The 16873-nt window shown below is 42.1% G+C and overlaps 1 protein-coding gene across 2 annotated transcripts in view; it reads right to left on the reverse strand.

Annotated features, from left to right (window-relative positions):
• SS18 (SS18 subunit of BAF chromatin remodeling complex) overlaps positions 1 to 16373 on the reverse strand; it is a 41207-nt gene extending 24834 nt beyond the window's left edge. For both annotated transcript variants that reach the window (XM_086472751.1, XM_086472750.1), the window contains exons 1-3: positions 16305 to 16373; positions 13068 to 13144; positions 11682 to 11766 (exon numbers count right to left, since the gene is read on the reverse strand). In XM_086472751.1, the coding sequence (XP_086328877.1) occupies positions 11682 to 11766; positions 13068 to 13144; positions 16305 to 16373 (231 nt within the window). The remainder of the gene's footprint in view (positions 1 to 11681; positions 11767 to 13067; positions 13145 to 16304) is intronic.
• Positions 16374 to 16873: the final 500 nt, after the last annotated feature.

The raw sequence follows: 16873 nt of genomic DNA on the forward strand, positions 1-16873 counted from the left end.
CAGCAGGAGTGGAATGCTGCTTCATTCTGCTTGATCCTCCTTCACTAGCGAGCAACCAAAGGAAGGCTGCTTCAGTTGAGTCTTCCTTCACCTTCACAAGCTCACCATCATCCTACTTTTGCAACTAACAGAAATTATCTAAAACTGATATACAGAGAAACAAACAAAAAAGAAAACAAAAAACCTTTTAATTTTTATTTAGAAAGTACGTTTTGGAATACCAGCAAAACCAACATCCTTGGCTTCTCTACACGAGCATCTAGAACTCAGAGCGTAACAGCCCCACGTCAGCAGAGACCAAAGCCAAAAACCATCCAAGTGGAAATATTTTCAGAATTAAAATGAACCACTTAGATTCCAAGCATAAATCATTAGTAAATCCAGTGTTCACACAACATGGTGATAATGAAAAATACTAAAAAATATTAGATCATACCTAGGTTTTAGCTATCCTGCAGGTGTTACTGGACAAACACAGGCATGCCCTTACGCATGGGAAGATGGACAAAAAAACCTGCAAAGCTTATTTGAGACAAAAGTATATATTCCAACTCTGCCATGTAGTCTGTAAGTTTTCAAAACATTATTGTTTAACTTCAAGACAAACGCTTCAGTGATCAAAAAACAGCATTGAGAGAGCAAACATTCAAGGACAGGGAAAAAAAGTATTAGGGATTTTTAAAATCCCATTAGATATAAAAAACTGCAAGAGACTTCACAAACCACAGGGAATTGAGAGAACTGAGGGAGTAATTAAAAAACACCCAAAAAAAGGTACTACCAGAAAATAATTTCACAAGAGGAGCTTCGGGATATGGAAACAGCCCAAAGACCTGTGTGAACCCATTTCGGATTCTTGAAAATAACGCAAGAAAAAGACCCAAGCTGCTAACGATTTCAGCCTTCCATTAAGATACACTGCGCCACACGATGACTGCGAGGGAGACGAACACCGTACCTCTTTTTGTAAAAAAGTAGTAGGACGAATTCTGAGAATCATAAATCTGCGAGACTTGCTCCCCAAGCTACAAGTAATTGATGAAAATTATTAAGAGTATTATAAAACTCTAAGGATGATAAAAATAAAGATGCGTTAGTAAAGTGTCAATACAGGGAAGTTCTATCTTTCTAATCTATTAGAAAATTTCAAAAATATAAATTCAACCACTTAGCTGCATATTTATCAAACACTTCTTGGAACAAGTTTTTTGACAACACCTTTTGGAGAAGTATGTTGTCCAAGGGTACACTTTCACTGCTCAGAAACTGCCCAAAGGGAAGAAACAAGCAATAACCTTATATGAAGTTCAAAGAATAAAGGAACAAATAAAAGTCCCCTGAAAATACTTGTTAGTAAAAGTTAACATCTGAAGATACTGCAACATTAATTACTGAAAACTGTAAAATAAGCAGAATGGTGCCAGGTGAAATTCAACATGGATAAATATACAGCAGTTACACTGAATTTTGAACCACTCTTCAGAAAGAAGAAACTCCTATTATAACTAATGCAGAAAAAAAAATTGACCACTAGCCAGACAGGTTGGTGGAAGAAATAATAATAAAATTACCCATAAGAAACATTCATAATACCTGTGTTCAGGTTCTGATTATCTGCAGTACTCGATATATCAGAAGCAAGGTACAACACGCAAGAAAAAACCAAGCCATGGTATTTGTGATCATGATACATGTTTGGTTTGAGGAAAGCAATCACAGAAAGATACTGTAAAATCAGAAGGATTCCAGAGTCATGCAACTGGTGATTAAAGACTAATGTCTTAATCACCTGAACCAAGTCAAAAAGGAAGGGTTGGGGTTTTTTCAGTTGGGTTGTTTGTTTTGTTGTGGGGGTTTTTGTTGTTTGGTTGGTTTGGTGGGTTTGTTTTGGTTTTGTTTGTTTGTTTTTGGGTTTTTTGTTTGGTTGGTTTTTTTACATCGAAAGGAAATGAACATAAAAGAGGCTATGACAGAAATACAATTTAATGTATGATACATGCAAGAAGTATATCATCCAATTTATGCTTTAATGACAAAGAAAATCCCAGGAGAATAGTCAATAAATTAAGGAATAACATCAAACATACAAGACACCACATAAATCACATAAACCTGAGGAATTCATCAAACAGGAGACACTGGAACAAAGTTTAAATAGTATTCAGAGATACTTACACATACATATGTGCAATCGAAACCGTTATATAGGATATGTTGAAAATGTGTTACAAGCCTTAACGTCACGGACATAAACCAATCGCTACCTGACAGTAATTAAAAAAAAAATGTCTCCTGCAAATATAATTATTCCCCTGTGAAATTCCTCCAGAGTGTTTTTCTACTGACCACAGCCAGAAGAAAACAAGAAAAAATTGTTTTAAAATGACAACTTCCCTATTCCTGTCACAGTTGATCCAGGCTTTTACAGGTGATAAACTTTAAAATTGGCTTTAATTAAGAAACAAAACCCAACCACTACAAAACCCAAGTCATTTAACCTTTTTTGTTCTTTACAGAAGCTGACTATCCCCAGTAATATGCACTACACATGACAAAGACCTTTTAAAATACAAAATGACTACACAGCATTCAAAAGCCAAATAGTAAGAGAAGAAAAAAGAAACTCCCCACCCATTGTGAGAGTAAAGCGACCCAGCATGAACCCTACCCAAGCAGCCTAGCTATGACGGGTGAAGTGACATCCAATGTAGTGAGCAGAACCAAGGGAAAGGCTGCCTCCCTCCTTCTGCTGGGTGAGCGACTGAAAGGAATGGAAATTAAAACCACTGCCGATTTGATTCCAGTTATGAAGTAGAAAACGTTAAATATTTTGCTATCAGCAAACACGAAACTAAAGAATTAGAAGTAAGATGTTAGACACAGCTTTACTTGCTAAACACTAATTTTTGGCTCACTTCCCCAAACACACAGATTACAATTTATAGCCACTCTGAGCGTTTAAAATTTACCAGGGCATGAAAGAACAAATTAGCTATTTTGTCCAACTCTGGAAATCTGAACTGGAAAAACCAACCAAACAAACAAAAAAACCCACCCCTGTAACTGACCTGCAGTTGTAACCAAAAAAAAGAGACAAGAAAAAAAAAATTAGATTTCAACTGACAACTTTCAGCAAACAAAATCCTACTCAACCCATAAGTTATTTGGAAGCATACACTTAAAATAATAGCCAACCTGCTTTTTTTTTTTTTAAGATGATTTTCTTTAAGTAATATATTAGATCAAATGCAAGACAGCAAACAATAAAGGCTGCCATGGTGGAACCGTACACCTGGAACTTTCATCTATCATCTCTTCTCTGCCCTGTTGGATTTTTCTTACCATCAATAGGCAGTTGAAAGATTTGCTCATGGAACATTTACTGTTGCAAAAACTGAGGTGGAATACCAACTCAGTCATCAATTAAGTGTAAAAGGCAGGAAATCCTGTTAGGCACACCAAAACACAGCATTGCTCATCAGTACAAATACCAACAGATATCTGAAGTACACCATCAAAACTGCAACTTTATTGAAATTCTCTCAGAATAACAATTAAAAGCTACATGGAACACAAACATAAAAGCCTTTCTAAGAGAAGCTCTAACTCAGGATTTAATCCATCTTTTGTTTTCAGTTCTCAAACACATTTTCTGCAAAGCAAAGCATCCCGTCCCGGGAGGCACCCTGCCCTGCTGGCATCGCATGGCTACTCTCACAGCACCCGTCCCAGCCTCCCAGAGCAGCGCTCTGGATCGGTGCTGATGGCACCTGCAGAGGACTCGCCGAGCTGTCAGACTGGGAAGGAAGATCATAAGGAATATATTTTTGAGATTTGAAAGAGGCAAGATTTATTTAATTGGGTTATAACTCTTCTTCTACAAGGTGCAGGGTACTCTAGTACTGAGAGTCTCTGAAATGAAAAAAATAAAGAACCCAGAACAATTTTCAGCAAGCGTAGTATCAGGGGGGTAGGGAAGATTTCTACATCAAAAGCATTTGCAATCATGTCTAAATAGTGAAGTTAGTTACAAATGTAATTTGTGCTCTCACTGTTGGAGCACCACTTGTGACAAAGCAGTAAGGAATTCCAAATTTAGAATGACAACCAGTTTCTAAATCCTGATTTACATCAGCATCTTCAAAAATGAGAGAAACTCTGACTCAATATTTGAAGAAAATGTTAAAAGAGTGTACAATGTAATACTTAAACACTTCACTTAAAGAGAAAATCTGAATCTTTAGTTGTTTCAAATTACATAGATCACTGTATAAAAATATTTCACCACACAAATATTCTTTAGAATCATTTTGACCACCAGAAAACTTAACCCTAAAATGCTTAATGTCCACATAGCAATACTGACACTTCAAAAATAAACACACAAAATTCTAAACTCTTGATACAACTAGAAATTATTTAAATCAAAAGTTAAGTAATCTGGTACCAATTCAGATGGTTTTATTTTAAGTGACTAGGAATAAGTTAACTGTGGACATTATCTTGGGGAACACCAAGCTATAGAAACTAGACAACCTCAGAGGTCCTCTGTAATCCCCCATAAATGCAGTTCATACCTGTCCTCAAAAGCAGGAGCTTTCTGTTCCCCAGCTGTTTACCTCCTGTCTCTTTGGCTTTTAAGGTAGTTTCCCATCTGGTCCAATATTTACAGGTTTTGCTTGCATTTAGTAACCTAAGAGAAAAAAATCCACCTCTATTCCACGGAGAAGGCCGTAAATAAACTCAATTAAAGCAGAAGGAATCCTGCAGAACCCCCGAGCGTTCCCCTGGGGAAGCAGCACACGGGCTAAAAGGACTCTGCTGCCGTGCTACCAGCCCACCCGGCACGGCCCTCAGCAAACCGCCGCGGGTTGAAACACGTACTTATTGTGCAGGTACGGTCCTACAGAGCCACATCGCACCTTCAAGTATGAGAGAATCACACTTTGGAGCACACTCCCCATTCAAACCGGCTGCTATCCTTACCCATTTCCAACTCTGCCACAGCAGCGAGCAGGCAGCGCAAGCAGGTCTGCGGTGCGCAGTGCACTGGCTCCCCGTGTGGACACACCTGACCAGCAACACATGCAGAGAAGCTTTACACAAATGAGCGAGCCCCTTATTTAAAGTGGAGTACACTAGCGGGCTCTGAATTCACTCCTAACATGCTAACAACTGGAATTCTTATATTCTGATTCCATTTTTTTAGTGGAATTGCTGGCTTAAGAAGTTCCCACCAGCTGCCCTCCATTTCCCAATAGCACCCTTTCCACTGTGCCAACACAGCCATTCTCATAGCCCTGCAGTTAATCCGAACTAATCCAAAATGAAAGTTTCCACCTAATTAATCCGGATTGAGTCTCCATATCGCTTCATCATGCAACAACTGTAAAACGTCACGCAGCAGAACAGCGGCTGACGAGAGCACGGCTCTGGTTGTGGCAGTGTAACGACCGCTATCGAAAGGAAACCTTGTCAGACACCGACAAACTTCCTTCCAACGTTTAAAAGCCTCTCCACAGCAAAACAAACCACCCGGAAAAGCAATTTTTATTATAAGACTGTGGCACATGTGGATAAACTGAGAATCCACGATCTGAAAATTCTTTTAAAAAAGCAGCATACCCAATTCCATTTTGCTAAAGCAGGATGACACTGTAGGCCCCAAAACATGCGTATCAAGACAAGGACTGGTGGTGTTATAGACATTCAACTAATACACTAGGGAAGAAACAACCCACAAAACTTAAACCATAGCAAATTTGGTTGTTTAGCCTTTCACTCTTCTGAAAAGCTTGCACTATGGACAATTTTATGAGATTTCCTTCTCATAGTGAATAGTTTTCCAGTTTCCTGGTATAAGTGATGGATGTGTTCTTTCATGCTGCACCCCAAAAAAAAAAAATCTGAGTAGCTACTTGTAAAACTAGTTCTCTTTTGGTTAATACCCCATAGCCACATTTCATGTTCAACGAACACATAGGCAGTGTTCAGAGAGGTCAGAAGTCAAACAGCACCCAAAGCCTCAGAGAAAGAAAACAGATACAGATGATCACGTGCTGGCCTTGGAGTAAAGACAATTAAATGATACAGACACTCGAGGTCCCTCTGTAAACACACAGCTAAATCGTAATGCATGGCTTTTACAACCGCTTATTGCAGTCATACCTATGAACTAGGCTACTGACAGCAAAAAAAAAAAAAAAAAAAATCAACTCTCACCTCCAACAGACCCCTAACACTGTACAACTCCAGGAAAAGTCTTGTGTGCTCAAAGTGCCGAGCATCTGAGCTCGCTCACACCGTGGTGACGCTGAGTTCTTACAGCAATGGGGTACTGCAACACAAACCCAAGTGTCCCACATTTCCCGTTCCTTGGTGACGACGCCTGACTACCTGGGGGCTAGTGACGAGCACCACAGGAGGCTTACCCCATGGGCTTCTTGCTTACAGAACCAGGAAACACTTTTTGCTGTGCAGAATCAACACAGCAAATAAAAACAGAGTGCGAAGGGTTGGAGGAGGCAGTAATTCAAGAAATTATATTCTTCAGGTGGATGCAAGCACAAGTAGATCGGCTTTCATCTGTTATGGATTTGCATTAGCTTGATAGTTTCTAATAACAGTACGGGGATGTGAAGCTCAATTTCTTTTACCCACCCCAACCACAGTAGCTCTACTTGCCTCTCGTTTGAAGAGCAGCAGTAAAATTCCAGGAGTGTACTCGCATGCTACAGTAGATACAAATGCAACATCTTTCCTCCCCTTCTCAAAAAATCTGCTACCTAACGTTTCTCTTCCGAAAAGCCTTTAGAAATTATTTGGATTTTTGAAAACTGTTTAACAAACGTTTAATCAGAGCAATTATTCTCCAAAGTCCAAGCTCCACTTCTGAATAATAGCTCTCTTGCCTCTTGACAAGAAACATTCAACCTTTCTTTTACTCTGTTCTCTATTAATTCAGTTTACAAACTGTTGAACTTAAATTTGGCATGGACTTGTGTTCTGAAAGGCTAATGCAGAATAATACACCATACTGCTTTGTGTATCTGCTTTAAAACTAATTTAGTCAACACATGAACATTCAATATACACAGAATTAAGCCAGAGGTTCACAGACCGATGCCAGCTGTGATCAGCAGAAAAGCATACGCCACGAACAGACTTTCTGCTACACTACCACAGATATCAGACTTCCCCGGGCATTTCATACATAACTGGACAAGAATTTTACTAATTTAGGATTCCCCTCATCTTCAGCAATGACAATTTTATTTGCAAATTTTATTTTTAGCTCTTAAAAATGGAGCAGATTTTTCTTTTCTGGATGCCACCTTGCTTTTCTCAAGAAAGCCAGTATCAAAATAATTTAATTAACATATGGATTTTAGACAATTCTTATGTTCAAAACAAAGGCCAGTAAAAAAGCAGAGTGCACTGTTCAGTTCCTAAGACTCTGAATTGTTTCTACAAACTAATCCCACCACAAGTACATTAAAACTGTAGCTTGAGCATTACCCCTTTGAAAAAATACTACAGTGTATTTAAGATGATACGAGGCTCTCCACTGATTGAGTACAACCATTCTCACATGGAAGACTCCTGTTTAGCCACCCAAAACAAAACCAACCCATCTTTCAAGAAGGAACCTGAGCAAAAGTTTTAGTCAGGTGCTAGTAATGATGTTTAATGGCTCAACCTCCTGAAGCAGTTTCTTTGGCAGCAACCAGCACTTCAGCGATTGTTGATGCCGGGTGTTTATCAAAAGCAATCACCATTTTATATAGAAGTGAAGCACGGACCTCATCCTAATCTGTGTGACAGCTTTGGGAACAGCATACACTCACAGATTTCTCAAGTCCTACAAAAAAGTATTAGTTCTGACAGAAGTATCTCAAGCAAGAAAAAAAAAAAATCACTTTTTAATTAGTAGGTTTATTAATTACCTTTCCACTATTAGGAAATTAAGAAAAACAATTCAACGTGACATGCACACTTTTCTAGAACCCAGAGACAGTAAGTGTTCTTGGAAGTCACGTTGCATACGGAGTTTAGCTTGCTACTGGAAGAAACAGGCACTTTTAATATAAAAGAATACTGGTACATGATAGAAGTGAGTAATAATCATAAGTATTTATTTTCATCACCTTCTTTAAATACACAGTTGAAATCAAGTGCTCTGCATGCTGACAGAAGGCAAGTTGCATTATGCAAGATAAACTCTGGGGAAAAAAAAAATCCCTTTTTTGTGTTTGAAAAAAAAAAAAAAACAACCCTCAAACCAAACGTTCTCAATCAAAAAAATGCAGACCTCAATATTTGCCTGTTATAAAACTAATGCCAAAATGAAAAAGCCGGAGTGCAGGACAACAGTTCCCCTCTACTCTTCCCCATACAGGTCATGGGTTGTTTTCTTATAAATATTTGGTGAAATGAAGACATATGGGAGAGGGAAAATGTCCAAGGGGAAAAGTCGGGGATCTTTTATTCAACAGTTCGCAATGACTTTTTAATGCCATTAAAACACTCTTTTTCAAGAAAACGAAAAATAATTAAAAGTCAGGAAGGAAGAGATGCCTGTTCTGCAGGTTGAGCAACACAGGCACACACCTCACTGCTGGTTTTGGAGGTTCTCTTGCAAGATCCAGTAACAACCTTGAGTTGCATCTTTGCTCTCTACAGCCCCAAGAGACTACTGCTCTGCTGTTGCCTCCCTCAACAGCAGCACCAGTGGAAGCCAAAAGAACCAACAGTTGTGCTCCTCACCACACAAGCCCTCTTCAGGAAGCCAGCTCACCCCCTGTGGCGATGGGACAGGCTTTCGACCGCTGCCCAGGAAAGAGAACACCTGCCCCAACTCGGGAAGGGGCAGCAAAGAGTTGCACCAACTTCACACACGGATTTAGCCAATGCTCTCGTCCAGCTGAGAAGACACTCCAAAACAGCCCTGCCCTTAATAAGCTCCTGCTCAGGTGGCTGCAAAAAGACTGGTGGACTCAAGGAGATTAACCTCAGACTTCTTTTGTCTTCTCATGTGAAGGAAGGTCTCTCACCCCAGAAGCCATCATTTAATACTCTAAATTTATCACGCATACAAGACAACAGGAGCTTTGTTATGACACTGGAAGTTCAAAGCCTTTCCAGTTCCCTTCACCCACGCCCTACAACGCTTGCTTCACCCTTTTCACCTTTTCCTCACTTCCAGGGCTCCTTTATAGGAGCATTTCTCTGCACAACACAGTTGGTTCACTATACTTTTGGTTAGTATAAGGTTTATCTTGATCTCTACAATATCACACTCTCAGAAAGGATGTACAGTCATTTGATTACAATAGCGCATTCTAAAAGATGGGGACAGAGGCACAGAAGCTAACTACAAGCATTTTTCCCAACGACATGAAGCATTAAGTCCAAAGAATATTGAGAGTGGATACAAGGTTCATGTCATTTTAGCTTGTATTAAAAACTTCAATGAACCTGCTCATTTAGCTCTTCTGTTCAGTGTGAATGCTGTCTTAACAGCAGTACTCTCTTTTCAACCTTGCTATCACATAAAGCATTTTATAAAAAGTAATAGTTAAGTTGTGAAATTTCTTGAAAGTGTATTTACCTGATGAAAACAAAAACTAGATAAAATTTAAACAAAAAAAGTACAGTTTACCAGGGGAAAAATCTTCTAGACATGAATAGATCCACTACAATCCAACTTCAGAAGCTACCCAGACTCCAGCCTCCCCAGGTTAGGTGGGAAGCTGCTGCAGTGGTAGGATCACAAAGGTGATGTATTTTATTATTAAAAATAGTAGATGTTTACACACACAGTATCTGGCTCCATATTTAACTGCTGCCACCCCCAACCCTTGAATTGAGCACGCCTGTTCAGCAGCTGACCCAGAAGCACGGTGTACAGAAACACAACACTGCCGAGCCAACGTCAGCCTCATCAGCTCTTGAACAGAAAGTCAGTAAAGGAGAAGGAGGCTGAAGTAGTTTATCTTGCATTGAAAAAAAGCAGTAGCTCACATGTTCCCAAATTCTGGCTAAAATTTGTTAGTAAGACAGAAAGAATTTACAGAATATTTTTCTAAAAACCCCAACAAAAAGTCATTTTATCTGATTATGTTACCGCCTTTCAGATAAATCTTCAAAGATTTGATTTGATAGGTTAGAGTCTACACTTGTTAAGACTGAACATCTGAATTTCATTTTGTTTGAAAGAAAACCCAAGCAACTACCTTTTTATTTGCCCCTCAGTCGCCCAAAGGGGACTTCCCGCCCTCCCTCCAAACAAAACCACACTACACCATCTACTCACTCCTGTGGAACATTCTTTACGTTCAAGATCAGAAATGCACTTCAGTCCTGACCTGCAAGTGTCTTCCCCACCCCTATCCTTATTTTCTTTCAGGAAGAGAATGTCATCATATTCCACTTTAAGACCAGGGCTGTTCACCAGGGACTAAGATAAGGTCAAACTCATTTCCAGTTGTCATCAGAACCAGGATATGAATTAAACCTCCAAAAACAGATTAGTTGAGTAACACACACAGCCCTCTTAGAAGGTTTCTTGTCCTCCCTCTCAGCTATAAGCACAGATTTTTAAAGAGAAGCCTCTGCAGGCACAACAGGTTGGCCATAATGAAGCACTGTTTCTATAGTCCTCTAGGTACCAACTGGAAAGGATGCTTCACTAGCAGCAGTGATTGGAGAACACTTCTCCAGAGACCAAAGAAAAAGTAATTCAATTTCAGTTGGTGAAAACCAGTTTCAAGGAAAGGTTGCTTTATAGACATTCTTTTTAGCTTCATATTACAGAAATGAATCAAGACTATATTAATTCAAGAAAAGTCTTATTACCAAAAAAACAAAGGATTTCCTTGTCTTACTCAAAACAAACTCCCCAAGCCTTCTGATTAACCCAAAAAGCAAACAGATAACAAGCTATTTTAATGTTTGTTGTATCTTTCCTTACTGCTCCATAAACAATGGAAAGGCAGGAAAATTTGAGGTATCTTATAAAGGAAAGAGTTCACAAATACGGGTTCAGAAGACTCCAGATTAAAAATGCTTCATTTGTAAAGCAATGCAGTGTTTCAAGTTCAGCCTGTGCAACCTTATTTCTTGCATATTATCATTATCCACCTTAAAAAAGGTTACTTTGATAGAGGAGCAAGGCAAAGAATTTGAGACTCACCTAGAGTACAGAAAAGCAGACAAAGTTGTACCCAACCTCATTCCACTGAGGCAAAAGAAAGGATGATATTCCAGTGAAAAATTAAAAAACAAATAAATAAATCCCACCCCCCATCTCTCCCTAGTGTAGGAGGAAAAACAGAGTACTGCTGTAGGAGCCATGAGCCACACCACCAGAGTTCTCACCTGGGGGGGGCGTGGAAAAAAGTAAATCTAAAACTATCTATGAGACAGGCCAGCTGATCTGTGCTCTGCACGCTCAATTCAGCAGCCTTCAGTTAAAAGGAGTCAGATTTTGAGCAAGACCCAAGCAGTGAGACTGCTCCAAACACAGCATGAACAGACACTGCATCATGTATTCACTGTACAGCAAATCAGAGGCTAAATGTTTGGTCGTTACCTCAACCAATTCTGTTTGGGTTTGGCTTTTTTTACTCCAGGAACCCAAATGAAATCTATTCCCTACTTTCACACTATTTTGTACTTACTGCTGGTAGTAGAGACTGCATGTTCTGGTTGGAGTCAGCTATAGTGGCTAGGTAAACCAAGTTTGTATGCAGCATCTGCTGGTATCTACCAAAATAAACAAAAGCAAAACAGATCTTCAGTCACAAATACAGTAACATCAGAATTTACTTTATACACGTAAAGAAAGTTGCCTACGTAAAAGAAGATTAGAGAGATTTACAAGAGTACCATTATTAGGAATCCTACAGCTTTTCCCTCGCACTTACTATTACCCCATCCTTCTCAATGTCTCCATCAAATCTGTGCCTGTATCTTCTCTACAACTTGTCTTGCTATGAAAAATCTAAAGCTGGGTGACACGGTTCTCACCTGTTTCACTTCCTGCCCCAAACTGAGCCACCAGGAGACATACGAGTGTGTGTGTGGCTGTTTGGTGTAACTTCCATCACAAATACTAGGAAAAGAATGCTCCTTTTATTACATTCCCAGATACAAGACATCATAGATTTATGCGAACCGGGACCAGGAACAGGGCAAACACTTCATCAGCACCCAGAGCTTTGGAAGTTGACTATGGAATTATTTTTCTGCTACAGAACCACATTCCAGAGTCTCAGCATCTAGCCTGCACTCACAAAATAACCTTGAAATCAGGAAGAGATTACAAATACACACTACAGGCTTGCAAACAGCTTAATACAGGATCTGTGCTACAACAAGAGCATTTCCTTACAGCAAAAATACCTGCTGTTGACGAACCCCCTCCTACTCCCAGGCTACCAGTTCTCTTAGTTAAGGGATTTGAGCCCTGTGTGTCACATGGCCCTGTATTTGTCTGATTACAAGGGTGCCATGATCATCCCCCGCTAGAAAAGAGCAATGGGAAAATAATATTCCTTAATAATTCACTCCTTCCACAGCTCTCTCAGATCAGTCTCAAGAGACCCCACCAGACAGCAAGTCCACACGGGCTGTTCTGGCAAGCCAGACTTGTAAGACAACCCTGCTTGTTCTTGGGCAAGTGGTAAGCAGGTACTTTTCAAACACACCATCAGGAAGAAGAAAGATCCACTCCTACGTGATTTTGAAAGGTTTGAGAAGAAAACTACCTCTTTCCAAAGCGTAATTATGATGCAGAGGAAAAAGATCTTGGTTATACAGTCCCCGTTTTTATGGGCATCATCGTTACGCCATCAACTTGCAGTAGGCAAGTTGCGACACTTCAGTGACAGGACTGATAGTTATATGCAAATAAAAAAACCCATAAACTGTAATTATAGTATCTGTAGCAATACTTTTCTGTTCTTCACAGCACAGTTCTCCTACAAGATGAGCTAAACAACTCGGGAATGGTGATCTACATAGGAATTCACTCAGTCCACAGTAGATTTGGATGAAGGTCTTACTGAGAGCATTCAGACGTCTTTCCTTTATTCTGGTAGTCCATTATACACTGAATAAGATGGTTATTTTCATCCAACATCTGAAATGACAAAGAAGTTTGGAGTAAGTTTCATGTTCTTTAGGGGGAAAAAACCTGAAGATAAGTTTGAGTCTTGCGCCTCTTCTTAGAGTTTTTTAAAATAACAAAAAAAGTATTTCAGAAAGTTCAACTTTAATCAATTATTTACAGAACGCTTTTGCTCCCATTTCCCCTCTCCGACTAGTTTTACAGCTTTCAGTTTAAGGGTTTCATACAACTTTTACAGCTACATTTGTGAAACTTCCCATTCGAACACCTATACTTGTTCTGTACCAAGTTCTTATGAAGCTTTCAAAGTTTTCCATTTCTTCATTTAATCTCTACCAAGAAATTAATACTTAAAAATTTATGCCTCAAGTTTCCCTTCTTCTAAAGCCTGCAACTGTTTACAAACTTAATAATAAAAGGCACTGAAACTGTTATTGGTAGAAACTGAGTTTACCAGACAGGTTTGTTGCACGGAAATGCCCTGGAAAGCTAGACCCTATTTGCATGAAGAACTTCTAACTAAACTGCACTTTATAAATATTCTGTATAATGTGCACAATAAACCTATCATACTTCAGAAGTGTGCAGGAATACAAACATAAGTGAATTAACTTTCTGACCAAAAAAAAAAAGCAGCCCTAAGTTCATGGAAGTTGCAGATCTCATGGCTTTCTACTAAAAGCTCACGAATTCAGAGTGTTCCAAGCTCCACAAACAGGAAGAGACCAAAGCCTGGTTTCCTAGAGCTGCACATCCCCACACTCCTATCTTTTAACCACTCTCCTGCACTCTGCCCAGACAAGAGTCAGCAGAAGCATGGCTCATCTGAGCTACCAGCCAAGTTGCCCAAGTCAGCTGAACCAAATGGAAAGTTTACCGACAAATCAGAAGTTCTGTGTGGATTTCTCCCTTGGCTTCCTCTCAGCAGAAAGCTAGTTTAGATCCCTTTACCCAGCTGCTGAATGTCACAAAACTAATATGATCTTAACCATCCACAAGACTTCCCTTCTTCCACACGTGGCTGAGACTAGCCAAAAGGCTCATACTTCTACAAGGAAAGCACAAACAGTTATTACATCACCTTTCTTTCCCCAAGAATCCAACCTAAACAAAACCTACAGGAGAAAAAAAAAAAGGGAGAAAAGAAATAAGTACTAACAATTATTTTTCTTCTGACTAATCCATCTCTACTATGAAAAGAGTATGGAGTCAGAAACCTCATACAGTCCACTCAGGACTTCTATCCATGTAAGAACGAGCCAGCCAGGCAAGTCTTCCTAAATCCAAACCAGTAATACACCAGAACTGACTAGAATGATCACCGAGCAATTATTTTGCCCAAAACTGCTAGATCTGGAAACACTGTCATTAAGCACTAAACACAGACAGAACTGCAGCATTTTGAACTACTGCCTGAGCCTCAGAAACTAGGCAGAACTGCAGTTCCACACTCTGAAGAGTATCACAAATACACTGCTACACAGACACGTTTCACATGTACTGGCATCACGTTTTTAAGAAACTCAGGGGCCATTTTCACCAGAAAAAAAATCAGGACACAGGAGGTAACATCTTTGATATCAAAGGCTAACGGAGCACTTGCAAATGAGTTAAATCAAGGTGCTCCTCAGAATGTCTCCCGCCTTCAGAGGAAGGCAGCAGACACTTAAAGCTCAGCAGACAGGTAGACCTTGAGGCTGCCTACTAGATGGCTGCACTCTTCACTGTTGTCTTGTAAGCTGGACCTTTTTTTTTTTGAGGGGGGGGAAAACAGTGGGAAAGGAAAGAGCCTAGAGGAAAGCAAACAAGAAGGAATATAACTGTATTCTAGAGGGGGCTGCAGGCATTGTTTTATACAATTTTGATTGAGCATTTGCCAATAGAAAACTGAAACAGTTCTTTGAAAGTTATAAACACCTACCACGGAAAGAGAACTTAGTTTTCAGCTGGATGAAGACACCTCCAGGGCTTCTGACAGCTTATGTACATTACAAAGATTCTTCAGCTTTAACTACACTAGGGTTTTGCCAGCACGCCACCATCAAATTAATGGTTTGACTATAGTACAAGAAAAACTTAATTGTCTGCATTCTCCACACGCACCCCAGCGACCTCAAGTCTCCACTGACTACCTGTACACAGCTTTGCACCCAGTGGGTATGTATTTTTCATCCACACTTCCCAGGCACCAACTTCTGCTACAGTACCCTGCAGGTCTCCATTTTAACTCTGGGGTCTTCTTTGAGGTCCTGATCTGCAACACCTACCTTGTCGATGCTCTCATTCCTTACTAAATCAGAGGTTGGCTAAATCTACCCAAAAGGCTCCTGTAAAAGGAGCTTGTAGTAATCTGGTATCTGATTCACGGCCATTTATGCTGGTAACACTGCAAGTCTGCAGTTAAGTTTCTAAATATCATCAAGTTACCTGTGAACTTGAGCATGCTTCTCTGCTTCTGCTGACACATAACATCGTGGGTTATTACAAACCCTACATGTGCTTTTCTTCGATGGCTTTAGCGAGTTAACTTGCTCCCTCCCACAAAAGCTTAAATGGAGTCGTCCGGAGTCGCTGTCATTGGCTCCGACCATAATGTTTCTTCTTTAATAGCACTTGAGGTTTATGGGGGAAGCCTCACCACTAGGCCAACCAAGTTTGGGAGCTGCAGCCGCCGCTCACCCCGCGGAGGCAGAGCCCAAAGCCAGGCAGGGTTTAGGAACCACCCGACTGAAGCCCCACTTACAGCCGCCCCTCACAGGAAGGAGCCACTCGACTCCTCCGTTTCCCCACCGTGCCAGGCCGAGTCCTTCTCGGTTCACTCACGCCCGCACCCCGGGAGTGCGGGGGGCAGCCGGGCAGAGGAGCGGGCCAAGGCCACCGGCCGCCCCCCCCCCCGCCCCGGCCCGGCCTCCGCGCCCCGCCACAGCCCGCCCGCTCCGCGCCTCCCCCCTCGGCCGCGGGACCCCCGAACAAGTGCCGAAGCGCAGAGGGGCAGCGCCTCGCCGCCCGCCCCCGCCGGGCCGTGCCCTCAGCGCGGCCCAGCAGCCACCCCCCGCACCGCGGCCTTGGCGCTCCGGGGCTCCGCCGCCCCCTTCTCGGCGCGGCCCGGCGGCAGGAAGCAGCTGCAGCCCCCGGGGCCGGGGCCGGGCGCTCCTCTCCCCTTTGCCCTCACCTTCTGGATGGCGGCCGGCGTGATCTCGCCCTTCCCCCGCTGCCTCGGGGCCGCGAACGCCACCGACATGTCGGGCCGCTCCCAGCAGGGTCCGCCCCCGCCGCCCGCTCACGCGCCCCGCGGAACCAGCAGCAGCGGCGGGAGGCGGCAGCGATCCGGGAAGAACGCGGCGCGCGAGGGGCGGGGGCGGCTGCCCAGCGGGACGGCCCATCGCCGTCCCGCCGGGGAAGGGTTAAGGAGGACCGGCGGCTCCTCCCCCTTCCCCGCTGCGAGGGGGGAGACCCGGTGAGGCCGTGGCCGTCTCGAACCTCTCGGCCAAAACATTAAGACCGAGAGTCGGCGCTGCGCCGTTTGAACGTAACCTCCCCTTGTCACGCGACCTTCTTGGCTACCCCTTTCCCTCCGCGGCGTTGGTACGTTCCTGCCCAACGCGCCTCGGCGCCGGACGGGCAGCGAAGTGGTACGGCCGGCGGAGGGGGGGGATGGGAGAGCTGTGGTGCGCACGTTACAGGGGACGCGCTCTGGCTGTGCCGAGCGGCGCACTCTCCTCCCCCCTCTACCCGCCGCGA

The sequence above is a fragment of the Leptosomus discolor genome, chromosome 13 (genome assembly GCF_034619465.1).
Source record: "Leptosomus discolor isolate bLepDis1 chromosome 13, bLepDis1.hap2, whole genome shotgun sequence".
Lineage (NCBI taxonomy): Eukaryota > Metazoa > Chordata > Aves > Leptosomiformes > Leptosomidae > Leptosomus > Leptosomus discolor.